Here is a 19,834-nt window from a genome sequence, read left to right on the forward strand (position 1 = left end):
GTGCATGCAAATCTCAATAAAATATGTAAAGTCAAACTTGCCAAACTTGAAGACTTACCAGAGTTTGATATTGTTTTCTGATCTCCACATGTGCATTGTGAAACATGAGCATCTGCACACACACACACACACACACACACACACACACATGAGCAAGACAATGTAAATGTAATATCCCATTTGCAACTAAAAATCACTTTATTTTGTAGAACGTTCCTTTTATTACTAGAACTGTGTTGTGTATGGTGCTAATTGCTCCAATACATATGCTGAGTGCTTACAGTATACCAAACTCTGGGCTAGGGATGCATGGCCCATAGTAACTTATTAATTACCTTGGCAATATAATTAGAGAACAATTATGTTATATTTTCTTCTAGATGAGGAAGTTGAGGCTTACAAAAGTCATTTAGGTTATCATGGTGGGAATAATCCCAGGCTTTTAATATTTCATTCTGCCTCCTTCCAATGCTGTTTATACAATGTATTGACTATGGTTGTGTTAATACCAGACCTGGACTATGATATTCTTAGTCATATATTAACCTGCACAGAAGGAAGCCTTTGTAATATTTAACATGCAGCAGCTCTGATATCAGTGTGCAAATGAGTCCTGGCCGTCGCCTGTCTACTCAGACTGATGTGCTCTAAAATAATAATTCAAAACCTGTAATGCCACTTCCATCTCAGACATAGAATCTGTGTGTGGTCAGAAACATAGTGGCTAATTCTTCAAGAAATGTCTAGCCAGTATTCTCTTCTTCATCCCCCATAAAGGTTCTGTTAGTGCCCCCAGGAATTAAAATAAGTCTAAGTCCTTACCCATCTCCTTTTCTCAATACAGGGCTATCCAAAGCATCTCGGTTTCCCCCTGTAGAATACTATCACTTACAAATGTCTTTTCTTTCCCTGCTGTAGCATAGCTCTTATATGGCAAACTGTGGCAGACAGGTTATGGAGCTCATGCTATCCTCTCTCGTTTGACCATACAGTGCTGTTCTCATATCCTCTTTAGGTTTGTGAGCAAGGATGTTTTTTATTATGAAATATTATTTTTTGCCATTTTGGGGCCACTGTGATTCTGTTAACTATCCACCAATGCCCATATAAATAACTGATTGTTCATCAGTGATGCAAACAATTTCTCTGCTGAACTGGATCTTAATCAAACATTTATTTGAAGTCTATTTTTGCCACATTATGGCTGAATGTCACTATAGGTCAACTACAGATTCCAAGAACTCACCAAAGTCAAATCGTATTTAGTATTATGTTATAAGAAACAGTCTCTTTCCCGGAGACATGTTCTCCCAGTGTTTGGTACCAAGGCCCTAGCATCTTCCTTCTTTTGGCATGGACTCTTGGAAAATTCCAATTAAAAATTATTATTTTTATTTTTATGTGTGTGTGTGTGTGTGTGTGTGTGTGTGTGTGTGTGTGTGTGTGTGTAAGTCTATATTCCACTTCTCCACTTCTGGTCCATGAAGGCCAGTAAAGGGTATCAAATCCCCGGAAGTAAGAACTACAGGCAATTGTGAGCTATCTGATCTGAATTTGGGGCCTCTGGAAAAACAGCAAGTGTTCTTAACAGCCAAGCCATTTCTCCAGCCCCAGAAAATTCCAAGTCTTAACACCAAACTTCAGATCCCTCAACCCTTTCACCTCACAATAGCCATCCTGCAAAAGCTCAGAACGTTTAGAAATAATTAGGCACTACTTTATCTTATTATGTGGGAAAACATTTTAGTTTAGTCTTGGCTGTTTTTTTTTTAAATATCCTTAAAATTAAAAATATGCCAATGATGTCTGTGTCAGAATGCTTCTCTTTCCTCTGGTGGATTCATCCTGGCACCCATCATTGCCAGATACTACGTCTCTGGTTCTTAAACTTGGCAACAGGCTTAACATACAGTCGTTGATGGTCTTTACTCACAGATACATAAGACACACTTTCTCCTATCCTTCATTTTTAACTTCTCCCCACTTGGACAAGTACTTAAGTGATCAAATTTTTAGATTCCCTTCCACAAAGGTCACAACCTTCCTGTTCCTCATCCTTTTTTTTTTCCGTTTTAGCCTTTGACTCCTTCTTTATCGTCCTCTCCCTCCCTCCCATTGGCTTCTATTTGTCTGCAACAATGACCCACCTTGCAGTGATCAATCCCTGTCAATCAAAAGCCTGGCTGTAGTGAAAGCCAGTGGTCTCTCCCTGGAGAGTGAGGATGCATGTGGTCCTTTTCTGAAGATGAATAATCATTATCATTGTTCTCGGCCCCCTCATCTAGTGCCGTGGTTCCCTGATCGTGTGCCTGTTTCTTTGTCTAGCATGCATGCCAAAAGGGACTGTCACTACAGTCTCAGCTCTCAGGAAGCGTGTTTTCTGACAGATGAGTTTCTAAAACTCTGACATGAAAATAGGAGAGCAGGGGAATTCTGGTCTTATTGCTCAGAGAATATATTGGGGCCTGTAATGCAGGTCTGGGCATTGGGAAGAGCACCCCTCTTTCTTCTTTCAGAGTTTATGCTATTCTTTTGTACATGGTATGCCATCCTCCCCACTATTTAAACACAATGGGCTCGTTTACCGAAGCCAGAGTGCAAATGGTATTTGCCCCCTCCTTAAGCAAACAAATAAAATGGAAGAACATGTTAAGTGCAAATATGGGCAAGAGGTGTGGTATCCATGGTATCGCTACCCTGCTGTTTGAGGCTGTACCCCCCGAACAGGACAGCCATATGCTACATAGGCAGTGCGTCGATTCTGCGATGAGAATGGAGTTCTGAGAAACCTTCCATCCAATCTGTTCACTAATTATGGCAGCTGCCTCGTGTCCCCATGGGGATGAAGATGCAATACTCTGCACTGTGATCCTTGCACACTCCTCGTGGGCCCACCTGACAGACACAGTTATCCTGTGGTGGGCTCTCCAGCCGCTCTCAGCAAAGGTCTCGGGCTTCAGACATCAAAATTGTATCTCAGTCTGTGTCTTCACTGACACAGAGCTGAGAAATTTGTAGCTAAATGGAGGAACGTCATCAATTTCTCTTCCTGTTTTGTATCCTTGCCAACACTTTAGTAATGAAAAGTTTTGGATTATAATTTTGAAATTATTGATTGATCCACATTACATGTAAATCTAAAATACATCTGTCATAGATACTTTCAAAACCATGTCCACATGTCCTCAGGGACTTGTGATTATACACTTGAATATCTTCATGTACAAGCCTTTAAACTCCAAGCAGATGGCAATCTTTCCATAAATATTCTCTCTCTCTCTCTCTCTCTCTCTCTCTCTCTCTCTCTCACACACACACACACACACACACACACGTACAGCATCTCATAGTAGTAACTTAGGTTTAGTTAATACTTTAAAATATGGATATCAGTATTCAAAAAAATCCTTACTTAAGGTAATAAAAGCATTACTTTTAAAAGATAACTGCCAACTTATTATTTTAGTGGCTATTATGTCCTTGAAACAAATAAACATCACTTTTAGCTATATATATTTCATTACTTCTCATTAGTATGAAATAGTCCAATTTGTGGGTAAAGTATCTGCATGTTTGTACTAAATTAGTTGAGGAAATTATTCAAAGAAAACTTCTTTACATTCATATCCATATTTTAAGGTATTAACTGAACCTAAATCACTACTAGGAGCTATAATACATATACACTGCATTATATGTACAATTCTATATGTATTGATTAAAAGGATAATAGTCACATCAATAGCTTAGTGACCTAGAAAAACTAGAATTTTTAAGATTGTTAAAAAGAAAGGATTTGAATTCAGATGTTATTTTGTCATGCGTTTGCTGTGGGACTCTGCCCATTGCCTCTATTTTCTTTAGCTATCTCCACTGAGCTACAGCAAGGTCAATTAATAATATCTCAAATTAGATGTGAATCACAGTCTGCAGAGGTGAAAGTCCCCATCTGTCTCGCTTCTGAAGACACAGAGCTAATTGTCACATTCTGCAGCCTTCCTCTTCCTAACTGAAAGTTGCCAATAAAACTTTTGATTATTTCCTGGCCTTGTTATTTTTGTGCCATGTTTGTGACCCTGGAGTCATCTTGGACTCACTTTTCCTTTGCCCTATACGTCTTATTGCTGAGACTTTAAAGCAGGTATATAGTTTTGTCTCATTAAAAAGAAGAGATTCGTTTATTTCCTGCAACTTGCCTCTGGGGACATGAAACTTCGATTTGGTTCTAGAAACATCTTAAAGGCAAATACCTCATTCTCAGAAACAAGTCTGAATTCAGCTTGTTTGTCAGAGCGAGTTTTCTGTAAGCGCTCAGCTGACCTTGTAAGCAACGGTCATGCTTCAGTTCATGTATGCTTAATCTGTGTTGAAGAAATTCATTCATTTTGAAACAGAAACATTAAACACGACACATCACATCGGCACTACTGGTTTTCTTCCTCTTTTTACTGTTGCTGGAGTCAAGGCTCTGTGAAGACTAAGGACTGGAAACAGTTCTGTACAACCACAGTGAGGCCGCTAATGTTGACAACCCTGGATCACTCTGGAAACTGAGCACCTGTTCTCCTTATTTACAACAATAACAAACGCCAGCCTCTGGGCAGGTCAAACAGGTTTTGAGACTTTGCTAAAGACAATTATCTGATATGAAGACTGTAGCTGTCTTTGGAATAATATCTTAGGTACTGGGGGCTTCTGATATTATGAAAGTTTACTGGCTGAGTATTAATGCAGAAAGCTTTAGAAGTGGGGAAGTCTCAAATATCATATATTACTACATATTATATCTACACTTTCACTTACAACGAACAAATCTATCATGCAACTAAGATTGCCACCAAACAGTTATGGATACAGTCTGGTAAACACACATTTCTCTCTCTCTCTCTCTCTCTCTCTCTCTCTCTCTCTCTCTCTCTCTCTCTGTCTCTCTCACACACACACACACACACACATATGCTCATTCACCTCACTTTAAACTATCCTTTAGTTAGCCATGTGGTAAAAAGCTGGTTGAGCCTATAAAAATGTAGTAAATTATAAAGCAAAAGATTTTTTTTAGTTGTACGCATATTTTATTTCAATCAGGGTTTCTTATCATGGGTTATATTTGATTGTCAGTGCCTATCCCTCATTTGGATCATAATAGGAACGATGTAATGGATTAATAAGTGCTAATTTTAATTTTTTGAACACATTTTTTGGAAAATCTACAAGGAAAATAAATTACCTTTTATTATTCCAATGAGGCGCAATTTAGGTAAGAGTTTGTAGCTTTAATTTCTAATACACTAGACACTAAAAAATGCAGTTATGCATAATTTATATTCAAATGAGTAAAGGTGAGTTTATATTAAAACTTCAGATGGGCAGTGGTGGCACACACCTTTAATCCCAGCACTTGGGAGGCAGAGGCAGGTGGATTTCTGAGTTCCCGGCCACTCTACAGAGTTTTTTCCAACAGCTGCCATGTTGGAAGTGATTATATTGACAGCTTCTTCCTTATATTAAGTTCTATTGGACAATAATACTCCAGGCAGTGTTATCACCCTCATAAGAATGTTCACCAAGAGAGTGTATGAATCCCAATATACTTGTTTTACAAATACGGTTACCTTAAATCTCCAAGAGTTCTAAGAGAACATACAGTTCTTCATCAACCTGTGGGCTTTGTACACTTTGATGACTCTCTAAGATCTTTTTAATGAATTAAAAATTAATTGGAGAAAAAATCTTAAACAAGCAGTTGTCACACTTGTACTAAATATTATTTGATCTTAAATGCCACCACTTGAGCTCCTAATCCAGTTGGCCTGGGGCATCTTAACAAGCAATTCATTTACCTGCTTATTTTTTAGACAAGGTTGTGTTATGTACTCTATGCTGGTCTTGAAATTGACAGAGGATTCATCTTGCCTCAGCCACTTGAGAAACTACCTTTTTGGAGAGGGGGGGTTTGAGACAGGATTTCTCTGTGCAGCCCTGGCTCTCCTAGAATTTGTTCTGTACCCCAGGCCAGCCTAGAACTTACAGAGATCTGCCTATCTTTGCCTCCCAACTGCTGGGATTAAAGGTGTGCACCCCAATCACCCGGCTTGGTTTTCTTTTCTTTCCTTTTATTTTTATGTGCATTGGTGTTTTGCCTTTGTGAATGTCTGTATGAGGGTCCCTTGGGACAGGAGTGAGCTGTCCTGTAGGCACTGGGAATTGAACACGGGTCCTCTAAAGCAGCCAACGCTCTTAAGTGCTAAGGCGTCTCTCCAGTGAAAAACTGCATATTTAAAAACAAACTAGGTGATTTTAATGCAAGCAGCTAAATAACTATAAGTGGAAAGTTTAGTCTAAGGATTAAAAAGCATGTATCAACAGGTATTTTATTCCTGATTCTTTTATTGAACACAAGGTACCGAGCTTCTTTATGTTACACATCCTGTTCTAGGCACTGGGGAGAATGATATGGACTGTAAGGGGCCAGTGGATTCATGGTTGTAATGTGTTGCACGCTCGTTCCTTTACCAGTACAATCATCTAAATCATTGTATCCTATTCGGAACTGTGGGTTTTTTTCTCAAGTTGGGTCCTGTTTGTCTTTTCTGTATGCAAAGATACTGATAGTAGTAGATGAAATAATAACAGAAGATTTTAACAAGAAAAGGGTGAAGGAGGAAAAGGAGGCAGGATGGTAAAAAGGAAGATAAAGAGAAAGTAGAAAAAGGAGATTTGGGAACTGGAAGTATATAACAGAAAGAACTTAGTGGTCCAGTGTGGCATAGGGTGTGAGGGACAGGGAAGAGTTTGAGGTGGCAGTTTTCTGCTAGGCTGTTAGAGAATGGGGAGATTAGCTTAAAGAACGTGGAAATGCAGATAGAATGGGTGTGGAGGAGGTGGAAAATGTCAGTCCTGCTTGCTTGAACCTGTATTCTGCTTTTAGAACTTCTGAGAGAGGCATCTAGGAGGCGGCTGGGTCACTGCCCTGGAGCTTTGAAGATAAGGAAGGAAGATGGCCAGTGTTCCACAGCTCTGTGGGGGAGGGGGAGATGTGTACAGGGAATCATACCAGGGAACAGAACACAGAAGTTCATGGGGTGGGAGTTGGCTACATATCCCTAACAAGCTGCGATTCTGAAATTTTTGGGTCATAGCATTTTTAAAGACACACCTTCTAGAGGATGAACAATTTTACAGACTCATGAAAACCCGTTTCCCAGGCGATGTGGCTCCCGATAAATACTCCTGTCCATTTCCGGTAAGCCGGGTGAAAAAGGAAGAGGAACTAAGGGGCGAGTGGGAAAATGGAGAACAAAGATCCAACTCTTCTAACCTAACTTAATAGTACATGTAAACCCTTAAGTGATCAGTCTAGTTCCTTCTATACGCCTGCTTGTAAAATCCGGAAAAAGAATGACATATGTTTAGAAGTAATTTACTGACTCTCTTCGCAGCTCCCCACAGCTGGCATTTGAATCTCTCTCCATTTTGTTTTGAGCTTTTATTCTTTGAGCCTCAAAACCCCTGACTTAGTTAACCCCTGACTTACTTAACCCCTGACTTAGTTAACCCCTGACTTAGTTAACCCCTGCCTTAGTTAACCCCTGACTTAGTTAACCCCTGCCTTAGTTAACCCCTGACTTAGTTAACCCCTGACTTAGTTAACCCCTGACTGTGGGAAAAGACCATTTGAACAGCAGAGCAACTATGCTCTTTTATCCACAGGCATTTGGGAAATCGAGGCTAGTGTGCCTTGTCCTTTTGCACACTTACCTACAGAAGTGATGATGACGGTGAATCGAGTTTCATCGCGTCTTCCCGTGATGTTGTTGTAAGCACAGCACACGTAGTCAGCTGTCTTCTGGGCCACTTTCTCAGATGCAACTTCTAAACGAGGCCCATGCTTAATGACGTGGGTAGTATTGTCAGATCTACGGATCCAGGAGTAGGTGTTGGGGGGATAAGAATCAGCAGAACAGTCAAAGAGGACAGCTTCACCCAGGTCAACAGTGAATACTTCTCCCACTTTCAGCCCTTTATCAGAATTAACCTGGAGTCCATACGGTCCATCTGTATTAAACCAAAAAAAAAAAAAAAAAAAAAAAATGGAGGGCGTGTATCAGCAGTCACAACATAGATTTGAGCAAATAGGTCCTCAATTAAAGATCCAATTAGTGACAAGGTTCCCCAAAGTGGGAATTACTTGATTGAACATATTTGTAAAAGTTAGAGCCTGAAGCTTAGTTTTCAGACTTATAGGCACTGCATCATCAGTGTGGGGCTAAGCTCTTCAGTGTCCTGCTGATAAATGTGCACTGTTGCTAGGTAACCTCGTCCTTCTGGAATAGGAATCACACTTAAATGTATTTTTACAACACATAAATACTGTGTTCTTAGCAACCATACTTTGAGAAGTGCCTGTTTTTCTTCTCAGTGCCAGGTCAGTGTAAATATTTATCGAAGAGAGTTTCAGAAGGAACTGAGATTTATGCAATAGGTATAAAGGTGTTTCATATTTTAACAAATTTAAAAGTCTTTATAAGCCTCATATTCCTTTTGGAATGCACACACAGACACACACACACAGAGAGAGAGAGAGAGACAGAGGCAGAGACAGAGGGAGAAGGGAGAGAGGGTGGAAGGGAGGGAGGGAGGGAGAGAGAGAGAGAGAGAGAGAGAGAGAGAGAGAGAGAGAGAGAGAATTCCTTGAAATTATAACAAAATTCTTCATTACAAAATTCTTTCTGTTAGTCCCCAGAGTGGTCCTCCATGGTAGCATTTCCTGATCCATCGACCAGTGTGGAGACAAGTTTCATCACAGAAATAGGAGACACCACTTTACAGATTGCATTTAGTTGCAGAACACACTTTCTTTCTAAGAGCATGGGAAAATGTGAAGTGTCGCCATGGCATTATATTACGGTTTACATGAGTGAACCTACTATCAGAAAGCAAGCCTAGAAGCAGGCTGAGTCAGTCCTTGGTGTCCTGAGCAACTGGCTCCAGGACCCACTCAAGCAAATCTGTAGATGCACAAGTCACCTACAGAAATGGTACTGTACTTGTATATCATTGACATATGTCCCCCTGTACATTTAAACATCCCTCAGATTAAAAATTAATTGGAGGAAAAAAATTCTTAAACAAGCAGTTGTCACACTTGTACTAAATATTATTTGACCTTAAATTGGACCAGATGCAATGTATGCTTACACTTCATTCTCTGAGAGACGATGATATTAAAGAACATGTATGTTTAGTACCTGTGCAAGTTTTCGAATATTTTCCACTTGACTTTGGCCAGATCTGCTGACATAAAATGCATAGGCACCGGCTGTCCCTTTAAACGTAGTAGATGATGATAATGAGGAAGCCTAGACACCCATTCTGTGAGTGACCTAGGGCTTGTGACACTGCGATCTCATTTCAGGCTAGGATGCAGTCTCAGGAGAAGCCACTGTGACAGGGGGCTACAGACAGTGAAGCTTGGTCTGAGCTCTGACTAGGACTGAGCAATATATCGGGGATGAAAAGTTGCTTTTAGTGGCTTAGAAAAAAGAAATCAGCATTAACGTGTACTTATGCATAATACTGTTCTAGGCATTGTGGGCGAATTGGGATGTTGGGAGGAAAATGGCTCCCGAGACTTGTCTTCTGCTCTGTACTGCAGAAGGGCCTTCTTCCTTCAGGATGCAGGCACTGATGAGATCCCAGGCAGCAAGCCCAGGGATGCTGACTGCTTCACATACAAGGAAGGCAAGGAAAAAGAAATGCGTGCCTTGGAAGCACAGAAGACCCAAGTTGATGTGGACAACCTAAACCTCTAGAGGCATTTCAGAGCTGGGCAACAGAGAATTGAAAAAGATCAGAAATGTGATCATAAAATTATGGTCTTTAAGTCTAGATCCCCATCTTTCTTTCCAGTGGCCTCTGGGTTACAAAGCACGTCCATAGAAGCAAGATGCTGTCTAATGGGTCTCACACGTGAGTGACTGTGGTGCTTTCCAGCGTGTGCTGATGTTCACAACTCACCTTTGGGGCCATCTTAGGATATTACAACATATTTAAATATTCCCATAGATGGCATGTCTTTCATCTTGGAGAGTGGGTTGACCCTATAGAGGAAGCCCTATGTAGAGCTTGGTGAGTAAGGTCAACAATTTAATAATATAACTAGTTTTAAATAAAACATACGTTGAAAGAAGAGTCTCTGATCGCGCAGCATTTTTCTCTCCTCACAGGCCTGTTGACTTTGCTACTTACTTGTTTGTTGGCATTCATGACGGGCATCGCCTTTTCTCTGTGTTATGTATGTCTGGCTCTCCAGATTTCACTGTCACATTTGTCTATGCATTCTCCCTCTCAAGCATTTCTTTCAGATCCTGGACACTAACACTTTGAGGCAGCTGAGTTCATTATTTCTGATAAGATGTTATAAAATGTATATTCTATAAGGTTATTTTAAAAAAATCAAAATGCATGTTGGTTGCAAAACAAAAAATCACAAACTAGAGAAGTCCAGAAACGAAAAGTTATCTGTCGTTTTCTTAGAGACCCAACATCTGTGTAATCATGTTTCTCTCTAATTGCATCTCCCTGTTTTCCAGTCTTCTCTTCCACCTCCTTTGTTTTCTACTTCTCCTCTTCCTCCCTCAGCCCCTCTCTCTGTGTCTGTATTTGTGTCTCTCTCTGTCTCTTCCTCTTGCACGCACAAACACACACAGGTACACAACTTCATCTGACACATACTGTTTCCCTCTGAGTGGACTCTGTACTAGATAGTGAGTGCTTCAGCACTCCAGACTCAACATTCTTCTATTTTAAGGTCGAGTATGGCACATAATTCACGTGCATGGGCAGCCCTGCAGGAGACATTCAGAGTGGCTCAACTGGAGTTGCCTCTGGTACAGATAAAAGCAGACGGATAATCCCATTTGGCTTTGGAGCACGGTTCACTGTCTACCCTTTGGCAGAACGCTCTTGATGAAAATGAACTCTGCCCTCAGGGATGGCTGTTTACTAAATGACTTGTAAAATCACATATCATCTGTTCTCTTTAACAATTTATGACTGGGTGGGAACTGTACCTAAGTTTCCATCAGATGCTGCTTGCCACCCTGCGAGGGAGCAGATGGGAAGTGTTTACTGTAAATGACCTGTTTTCCCCTTTTGTTTTATCGCTTAGAGAACTCCCTGCAGCAGAGTCCTGTCTTTCCCACAAGATGTAGTAGTTATTGGGTTATTATTTACAGTTGGAGCCAGCAGGCATTTACATTTTGTAAACCATAAGTAGCATTTTCTGACTTTTTAACTTGGCATTGTATTCTTCCAAGTTTTGATTATAATGTCATAAACCAATAAATATTGCTGAATAATCAGATTGCTTTGCTTGTTTGTTTGTTTTAGAGACAGAGTTGCATCCTATATCCCAGGTTGGACTGTCATTTCATATGCAATCCAGAATGAATATGTAATTGGATTATGATGTCATAACCCAATGAATATATAATCAATCTTGATAGATTTTTGTTATAACGTTTCTAACAATGAAAGATAATTTGCATGAAGAAAATGTCACAGAAACAATGAAAACAGAATAGATTATTCATGGTGGAATTTTAAAATCATTGATGTGGATATATATGGGAGAGTCTTAGGATATGACAGTAACTCACTTTTTTACTTTGCCTAACCACAGAGACATGGAGCTATGTCATCTGAAGCATGGTATGAACAACAACAACAAAAAAACTCTCCCATTTTAGTCATGTTAAACTGGGTTCCTAATTGCGTCAAGTATTTCCCTATAAAATTAAAGATGCTTAAGAAATGTGGAGCTCCTAGGAAAGTTTGTTGTCCTGGTACTTATGAGTGGAGAAGAGTTTAGGAAGACCTAATTCAATGAGGACCAGAGCCAGGTATGTAAAAGATGCTGTCTTTGCACAGAGGAGCAGGTAACAGGCCAGGACAGAAGGATCTTTTAGTAGGAGATAATGATGGGAAAAAAAGGAGAGTAATTACATAGAAATGGAACACTAGGGAGTTACTTAAGACAAGCAAAATATTCCCATTACACATGGAAAGAAACTACTGCAAACACCTTAGTGCCACATCAACAGAAGACCAGCGACAAACCTTTGTGCATGCTATTTATACCTTGTTACCCAAAACCAAGGAAATGAAGCAAAACAGAAACAAGTAATAAAACAGGGCTAAAGTTGTGATTGCAAGAAAAACTACTAATGAGTCCAGGTTGTGTTTCCGGGTCATATAGTCGACAATTGCCAAGCCAAGAAAATCCTGGTGGCATGGCTTTCTTCTGACTCAGTGTGCCTGTTCAGAGTTTCTTTTCACTGTGTTGACATAACTCCCACACTTAGGTTTGTGCTACTTGTATTTGAAGATTTCATTCATGTGATAACAATTTGTTTAGTAGCACACACACACACACACACACACACACACACACACACACACGTAGATGGGCTGCACCATTTCTGAATCTTCATTACAATTCAATGCCAGTTGTACAGCACAGTCAAAGCTTGTACTTTCTCTGTCAGTCCGTTACCTTTGCTTCAAAGGCTGACAGAACATTCTCATTCTCACAATGGCATCTGAAAAGATCATTTTAAAATATAGCTATGAATTCAGCTATGAAAGTAATTTGCCACAATTAAATACAAATCATGTACTGTGGTCCATGCCTACAATCTCAGTATACAAAAGACTGACACAGGAGGTTGCTCTAAACTTGAGCCTGGATTTTATATAAGGTACCAGGCCAGTCTGGGGTATAGAATGAGACCATCTCTAAAACAAACAAACAAGCAAGCAAAGCAAACCGTAATGTAAATAACATTTCACTTCAGTTCCTCTTTGTGTTAGACTCTTGCTGTGTTCTGTGCTTGGGATGGTTCTCCAGACCTTTCTACTTGCTCAGTCACACTCATACATTCAAATATTACATTATGAAAAGAGTGTTTTCTTTAGTGTGAAGCAATGTTACTGGTCTTTGGATTCACATGGGAGGATACCATTATAATGAAATACTGGCAAACCATTCTCCAGCGCTGTCTATGGGCCAGTCAGCTGTACTGTCACTTTACAGGTTCAGTCCCGCAGTGACTCCATGAAGTAGGTTTCCAAGGTCATCATGAAGACAGTGGTGCACAAAGAGACAAACTTGCTAACCTGGGATTTGAACCCTGGTCTATGACTCCACAGTTCTTGCTCCTCCCTGCTATGCTTCATACTACACATCTCTATGATAGCCATGACATTTTACCCCATACACTTTGTTACGCATATCCTTTCTCTGCTAAGAAAACAGGGTCTGTGCCAGTCGCTGCTGGCATGCACTGGTGGAGAACATGAACAAGTTGTCCAGCATAGTCTCACAGCAAAGTCATCCAGTCTCCAAATGTTTCACAAACTCCATGTTACATTAAACTTTGTGTAAAATATTAAACATATTAGAGGGTAGGTGAGATGATTCAGTGGGCAAGCTGCTCTCTTTCAAGCCTGACAATTTTATTTTTATCCTATAGGATCTACATGGTGGAAACAGAGAGCTGACTCTTGAAAGGTATCCTCTGGCTTCCAAAGGCATGCTGTGGCATATGCATAGCCTAAACACACACACACACACACACACACACACACACAAAGTACACGCACACTCTAGATAGATAGATAGATAGATAGATAGATAGATAGATAGATAGATAGATGATAGATAGATAGATAGATAGATAGATAGATAAAATTAAACATATTAGAGGTACTGCTATGGTTCAGTAGTAACCAGAAAATACTGGAATAAGGAATAGTGTGGGGCTTGCTTGGAGTTTGATTCAATGATACCAACTGGAGAATGTGATGAATTTTATTCGTCCATGAGATTCAAGGTCAACAATGAAAGCAACTGAAGAGAATGAGAATTCAGAAGTAACTATTGATCTGTAGGAAGACGCCTAAGATGGCTCTGTCTGGGATGCTTCCTGGCCCTTCACTCAGAAATGACAGGGAAAATCACTTCACAACCTTTTGCTAAGATCAAGTGTAGAAGTGGTAGAGAGAAAACAGGGAATATCTTTTCTTCGTGGCATATTCCAGCACATAACTCAGGAGTGCTCCTTTTCCACGCAGTCTGTGAAAGGCACATCCTACTCCGGGATCCTCATTATTTTCACTTCCTTCAGGGAAGTGGATGGCTCAGCACCTCTGTGTGGTACTTGATTCTGGGGATTGAGAATTCCACTACACATGAGATTGCCCAACGGTCAGAATCACAAATTCCACCCCAAATGCCCTCCAACTAATGTTCCAACTTGATTCCAATTATTTGAAATCGGGTTGTGTCATGATTTTTCATCATTAAGGTTGTGTGAGTAGATATAAAAATTTTCCAACCAGACAATGTCTAAGTCAATGGTTCTCAACCTTCCTAATGCTGTGACCCTTATGCTGTGGTGAACCCCAACCATAAAATTATTTTCCTTGCTACTTCATAACTGTAATTTGTTACTGTTATCAATCATAATATAAATATCTGTGTTTTCCAATGATCTTAGGTGACCCTTGTGGAAGGGTTGGATGGCAATATACAGGTTGAGAACCACTGACTTAGGTAATATGACTGTAGCCAGTCCTATGGCTATTCTCGTAAGAACTTTCCATAAACAGACATAAGGGAAAATGAAAACACGCTACTTACAATATATGGTGGGCATAATGACTTCACTTTCCATCTCACTGACGGGGTTTGACACGAGGCAGGTGTAGTTTCCAATGTCCTCCTTTGTCACTGGAACAATCCAAAGGGTGTTGTTTTGTGGAGAAAAGGAGTGGCTGGGGTTGATACAAATGGGCTTCCCGTTTTTCCGCCACTGGTAAACCAGCCTGGTACCTCCTTCTACTCGGCAGGTCAAGGTAATGTTGCCCACATATTCCACAGCCCCAGAAGCAGGATGGGACTGAACCATTGGCTTCATGACAGGATCTGCAATATCAAGAGACATAGAAATGATTTTTCCATCGATAGAGCTATAGTAAATCTCTGAGAAGTTTTTCCAACATGGAGTCCTGGGGAAATGATTCCAACATTTTAATATTTCGTAAATGTAGATGGTTTGGGTAACAATTAAAGAGGCTATAAAAGGGTCACAGAAATGTTAAACTGGTAAAATATGAAATATATTTATGCATTAGAGCTAACCAAATTCTAGAAATTATTCTTTAAGTATTACCAATGAATCTACTTACTTTTTGTATAATGTAGTTAGTGGTTCAAATCTGAGAGTTCTGCTGTTCATTATGCTTTCTCTAACATCAAAGCTCTCTCTCTCCCATCTCTCTCTTTCCCTCTCTCTCTGAACCTAAGAGTTCATGCATGGTAGGCACATGCTGACCTGCCGTAAAACTATACTCAGAAGCAAAATGAATACAGCAATTTCCCTTTTTTGACTTGTATAACAAAATAAGCTAGCAAGAAGTCATGTGGAAAATTCAAACTTTTATCCACCATCTGAAAATTAAATTATATAGCTCATGTGTACAGTATACTTTTGAAAATGTGTAGTGACATTTTTGAAGAGTAGCATGTATACAATTTCTTTCACAAACAAAAGTCTACATTTCAATGTCCGCCTTTGGGGTTTTATTAAATTTGAAATATAAAGGACAAATCCAATACAAATTCCCATTAGAAAGTCAAGAGATGAGAAATTAATTTGATTTTATTAATGTGACATGCAGTAGGCAAATGGATAAATATAGGACACAAATGTTCCTTCACTGACTTTTAGCTCTGAGTATATATGGATGAGATTTGTAATTACAGCTGGGCAGTGGTGGCACATGCTCACACTTTAATCCCAGCACAAGTGGGTCCCTGTTAGTTTGAGATCAGCCTGGTCTACAAACCTAATTCAATGTCAGCCAGGGCTCACACACACACACACACACACACACACACACACACACACACGCGCGCGCGCACCAAAAAATACCTTGTATCAAAAAGGAGAGAGAGAGAGAGAGAGAGAGAGAGAGAGAGATTGGTAATTACATATGCATTCACTATCAATTCCGAGAGTTCTTTACCCTGTTTGATAAAACAGCGCCTTCTGTGTCAGTGAGATGGCACCTGCTGTCTAACTTGAGTTTGATCTGCAGATCCCACATGGTGGAAGGAGTGAAACAAGTCCAGCAGGTTGTCTTCTGACTGATGCATGTGCTCTGCAGTATGTGCAGGAACACACCACACACACACACACACACACACACACACACCTAACTAACTAAATAGGTGGTAAGAAAATAGTTATTTGTTCAGAGTTATACATCCTTCAAGAACAAAGAGAAGAGACCTTTCTGCCTCTCGATGTCCTTTTTCTACATTCTGTAGATGAAGATATTTAATAGTCTCCATCTAAGTAAGCTCACAGAGCACAGGGATGTTAAGGTAGCATATAGGCAATCTATGATTGGATCCACTACTTTAGGCTTTGATTTCCTGTCAAGCGTCCAGTTGAGTATGACGTTTCTTCTCAGGCAAATTTATCTTGTGTTACAGTTACATTTTCTTACAATGGAAACTGTGCATCAGGGCACAAACAAACCTAATTCTCCAGCCCAGGGGAGTTAGAAACAAATGGAAGATAAGAAAGAATGAGGTCGAAAGAGCCTTGGAGGGGAGCTGAGGATATCTGGTGTTTTCAAGGTGGATGACATCTCTTGGTTTGTTCGTTTAATTCAGTCCTTTGTCTTTCCTGGCAAGAGCAAAGGGTTTGCCATAGCATCTTGTGTACACTGTTATGTTTTAAAAAAGAAAAGTGAATTGCGCATACTGATCATATTGGAAACACATCCCAGACATCTCTGTGTGGGAAGGTATATGATCTGAGAAAACTAGGCAACACGGCAGAAGTAGGAGGAGAGCCAATCATTGGACTATTCATCCACATCATACACTTGCCTGAAACAATAACCCAGACATGAAGTTTCCTTTTTGAGGTTTTTGCCTAGATCCTTAAAGCCTGTTAAGACTTCACTACATTTGGGGGGAGGGCAGATTCATTTCCCTAAACAAATTCAAAATTATAATCCAATTATAAATTGTATGAAAACTTGTTGCAGGAGAACTTTATGAAAATTCCTGTTAGGTATTTCTTCACATTCCCTACAACTGCTTTGCAGGTAATGGATCCCTAGATGTAGTCTTTAGTTCCCTGTAGCCTCTTCTGTCCCTCACCTGCCTCCTTACTCCTTAGGGGTTACTGAATCTGCTATGGTTAGCACAGTTCTGACATGGAGAAGAAAGAAGCAAGAACACAGATAATGTTTCTCCTCCCGGAGACCTCATGTTCCAGTCATGGAAGAAACAAATTAAACAGAGATACTATTAGCAGGGTATAGCAATCTCAGTGAACAAATATAAAAGCAGAGGGGAAGAGTGGCTCACATAGGTTCTGGGTATGCTGGGCCTTTGAATGTCATTATTAGCACTTTGACTCCCATTTTGAGTGAGATAAGAAGCTATGACGGGTGTTTGCTGGAGGATGCAAGAGCAAAAGCATGGAGACTAGAGAGCAAGCTGTCATCGCAGTTTAGATTCAGCTAGATGTGTGAGCAAGGCGGCGGTGGTAAAGGGTGAGTGAGAGCAGCTGGAGTCTTAGTTTAAGGTCAGCCAATGAGGTTTTCCAGCAGAATGGGAAGGCAGAATGATCAGCGATGCATGCAGAGCCTTGGACTGAGGAAGTAATAGAATCCATTTGATATTTACTAAAATAAATATATTGTCAATTCAAGAATAGACAGAAAAACAAGAAGTACATGGTATAGTCAAGGAGTGCCACTTAAAAATCAGGAGCCTAGAAGTTAGCTCACTCCTCTTGCCCTCAGAAAACATTCCACATAAAGTCCTTGGCTCATCTTCCCTTAAAAATTATACCAAATACAACTCTTCATGAGATTAATAATGGGGTGCTTCCTAAGATACAGCCTACCAATGAGAAAATAAAAATGTCTTTATCTTACTCTTTTGCAACTTTATATAAGTCCTAAAACAAAATAGTGTTTACTTATTGCATAAAGATATGATACTGTGGACTGGGCAACTTCCTCATACACATATATAATTAAATGTCAGAAGCCTTACAAGGTAAGTAATGGCATTATGGAGGCTTTGAGGATTACTTAACTCACTCACAGTTGCAAGAGCCAGGACCTTAAAGCTCTGGAAGCTTGGTATCCAGGGTCTCTCGACCGAGCCTCCTAAATACTGGCACAGAGGACTCACCATCAACAGTGACTTGTATCTTCTGACTTGAGGATAGAGTTCCATTTCCCTGGATGTTGACCTTCACAATGTAATTGCCCTCATCGGTGAACTGCAGCGGGTTGATGAGCAGAGATGCATTGGGTGGCATCATGGTGAACTTGTGCTGGTATTCCAAGTCGGGAACCACAGACTTATTTACCGAGCCTAGCAAGTACTTGGGCATTGTGTGGGATCTTTCAAACAGCCATATGATCTGGATGTCAGATGCTGGAGTGTGGAAGCCATAGTGCACTGGGAGATAGAGGGCCTGTCCCCTGATGCCATGGACAGTGTGTGACGGCACGGTCACCTTCAGTCCCAGACAAGAACCTGCTGCAAAGGGAAAGAAAACTGTGAGTGCCCTGAGCCACATCTCATAATACAAAGGTTCGGATGCAGAGAGAACTCAGTCAGATGGTAATCTCTTTCAAAGAAGAAGGCTTCTAAGTACTGACTTATTCTAATACCAGTTACAGGTAGAGGTAAATATTTGTCTCAGAACTTCTTCATTTGAAAGACTCCACCCACTGACTATGAATGACTTCTATAAAAAAAGGAGAAGCAGAAATGATTATCTAATATCACCTCAGAATAATAAAAAAAAAGAAGAACTGAGAAATATTATGGGCTCTAAAGTCCAGAAGAACCATTAAACATATTTGAAATTAGATCCTATCAAAGTCATATCTGGGTGAAACTATGCAGTTCCTGAAATGTTAAGGGACTACTTCTCTGTAAGAAATTTCTTCAAAATCTTCTGAAATAACTTAATATTCCATTTTTGGAAGTTTCTTCATCTGTAGTAAGTCATACTAATTCCGGATAATATAGTAAAAGTGACAGGAAACTATATACTCAGTTAAAACCAGAAATCCCTTGTCCACAAAGGACTCTGATTGGCGTTTGAGGAACAGCGAGTGGCAGGCCAGATCAGAGTAGGGGGGGGAAAGCACAGAGGATACTGGGTTATTGATCGCCAGGACTAACAGGGCAGGGTTTTAAATCCACAGGAATATTGGGCAGTTTTACTCTATGTACAATGACAATGTAACTGGAGTTTGCTGAGAGGGCCATGACTTTTCTAATGATTTATTTATCTCACACTAGCTGGGAGGAGACTGTACTGAACAAAGAGAAAAGCAGGAACACTGAGGTGTCTCAGGGAGTGACTGCAGCAACTAAGCTGTGCTGAGGCACGGTGCAGGAGATGGGGGAGGGGTTGCTGAGGCATGGTGCAGGAGACGGGGGAGGGGTGTGCTGACCCATGGTGCAGGAGACGGGGGAGGGGTGTGCTGACCCATGGTGCAAGAGATGGGGAGGGGTGTGCTGATCCATGGTGCAAGAGATGGGAGAGGGGTGTGCTGATCCATGGTGCAAGAGATGGGGGAGGAGTGTGCTGAGGCATGGTGCAAGAGATGGGGGAGGGGTGTGCTGATCCATGGTGCAAGAGATGGGGGAGGGGTGTGCTGATCCATGGTGCAAGAGATAGGGAGGGGTGTGCTGAGGCATGGTGCAAAAGAT

At 40.5% G+C, this 19,834-nt stretch overlaps 1 protein-coding gene across 1 annotated transcript in view; it reads right to left on the bottom strand.

The window, feature by feature from the left end:
• Positions 1-19,834, bottom strand: part of Hepacam2 (HEPACAM family member 2) — a 31,213-nt gene that overhangs the window by 5,319 nt on the left and 6,060 nt on the right. The window contains exons 2-4 of the mRNA XM_052173200.1: positions 18,293-18,646; positions 14,708-14,992; positions 7,762-8,058 (exon numbers count right to left, since the gene is read on the bottom strand). Coding sequence (XP_052029160.1) covers positions 7,762-8,058; positions 14,708-14,992; positions 18,293-18,646 — 936 coding nt within the window. The remainder of the gene's footprint in view (positions 1-7,761; positions 8,059-14,707; positions 14,993-18,292; positions 18,647-19,834) is intronic.

The sequence above is a fragment of the Apodemus sylvaticus genome, chromosome 2 (assembly GCF_947179515.1).
Source record: "Apodemus sylvaticus chromosome 2, mApoSyl1.1, whole genome shotgun sequence".
NCBI lineage: Eukaryota > Metazoa > Chordata > Mammalia > Rodentia > Muridae > Apodemus > Apodemus sylvaticus.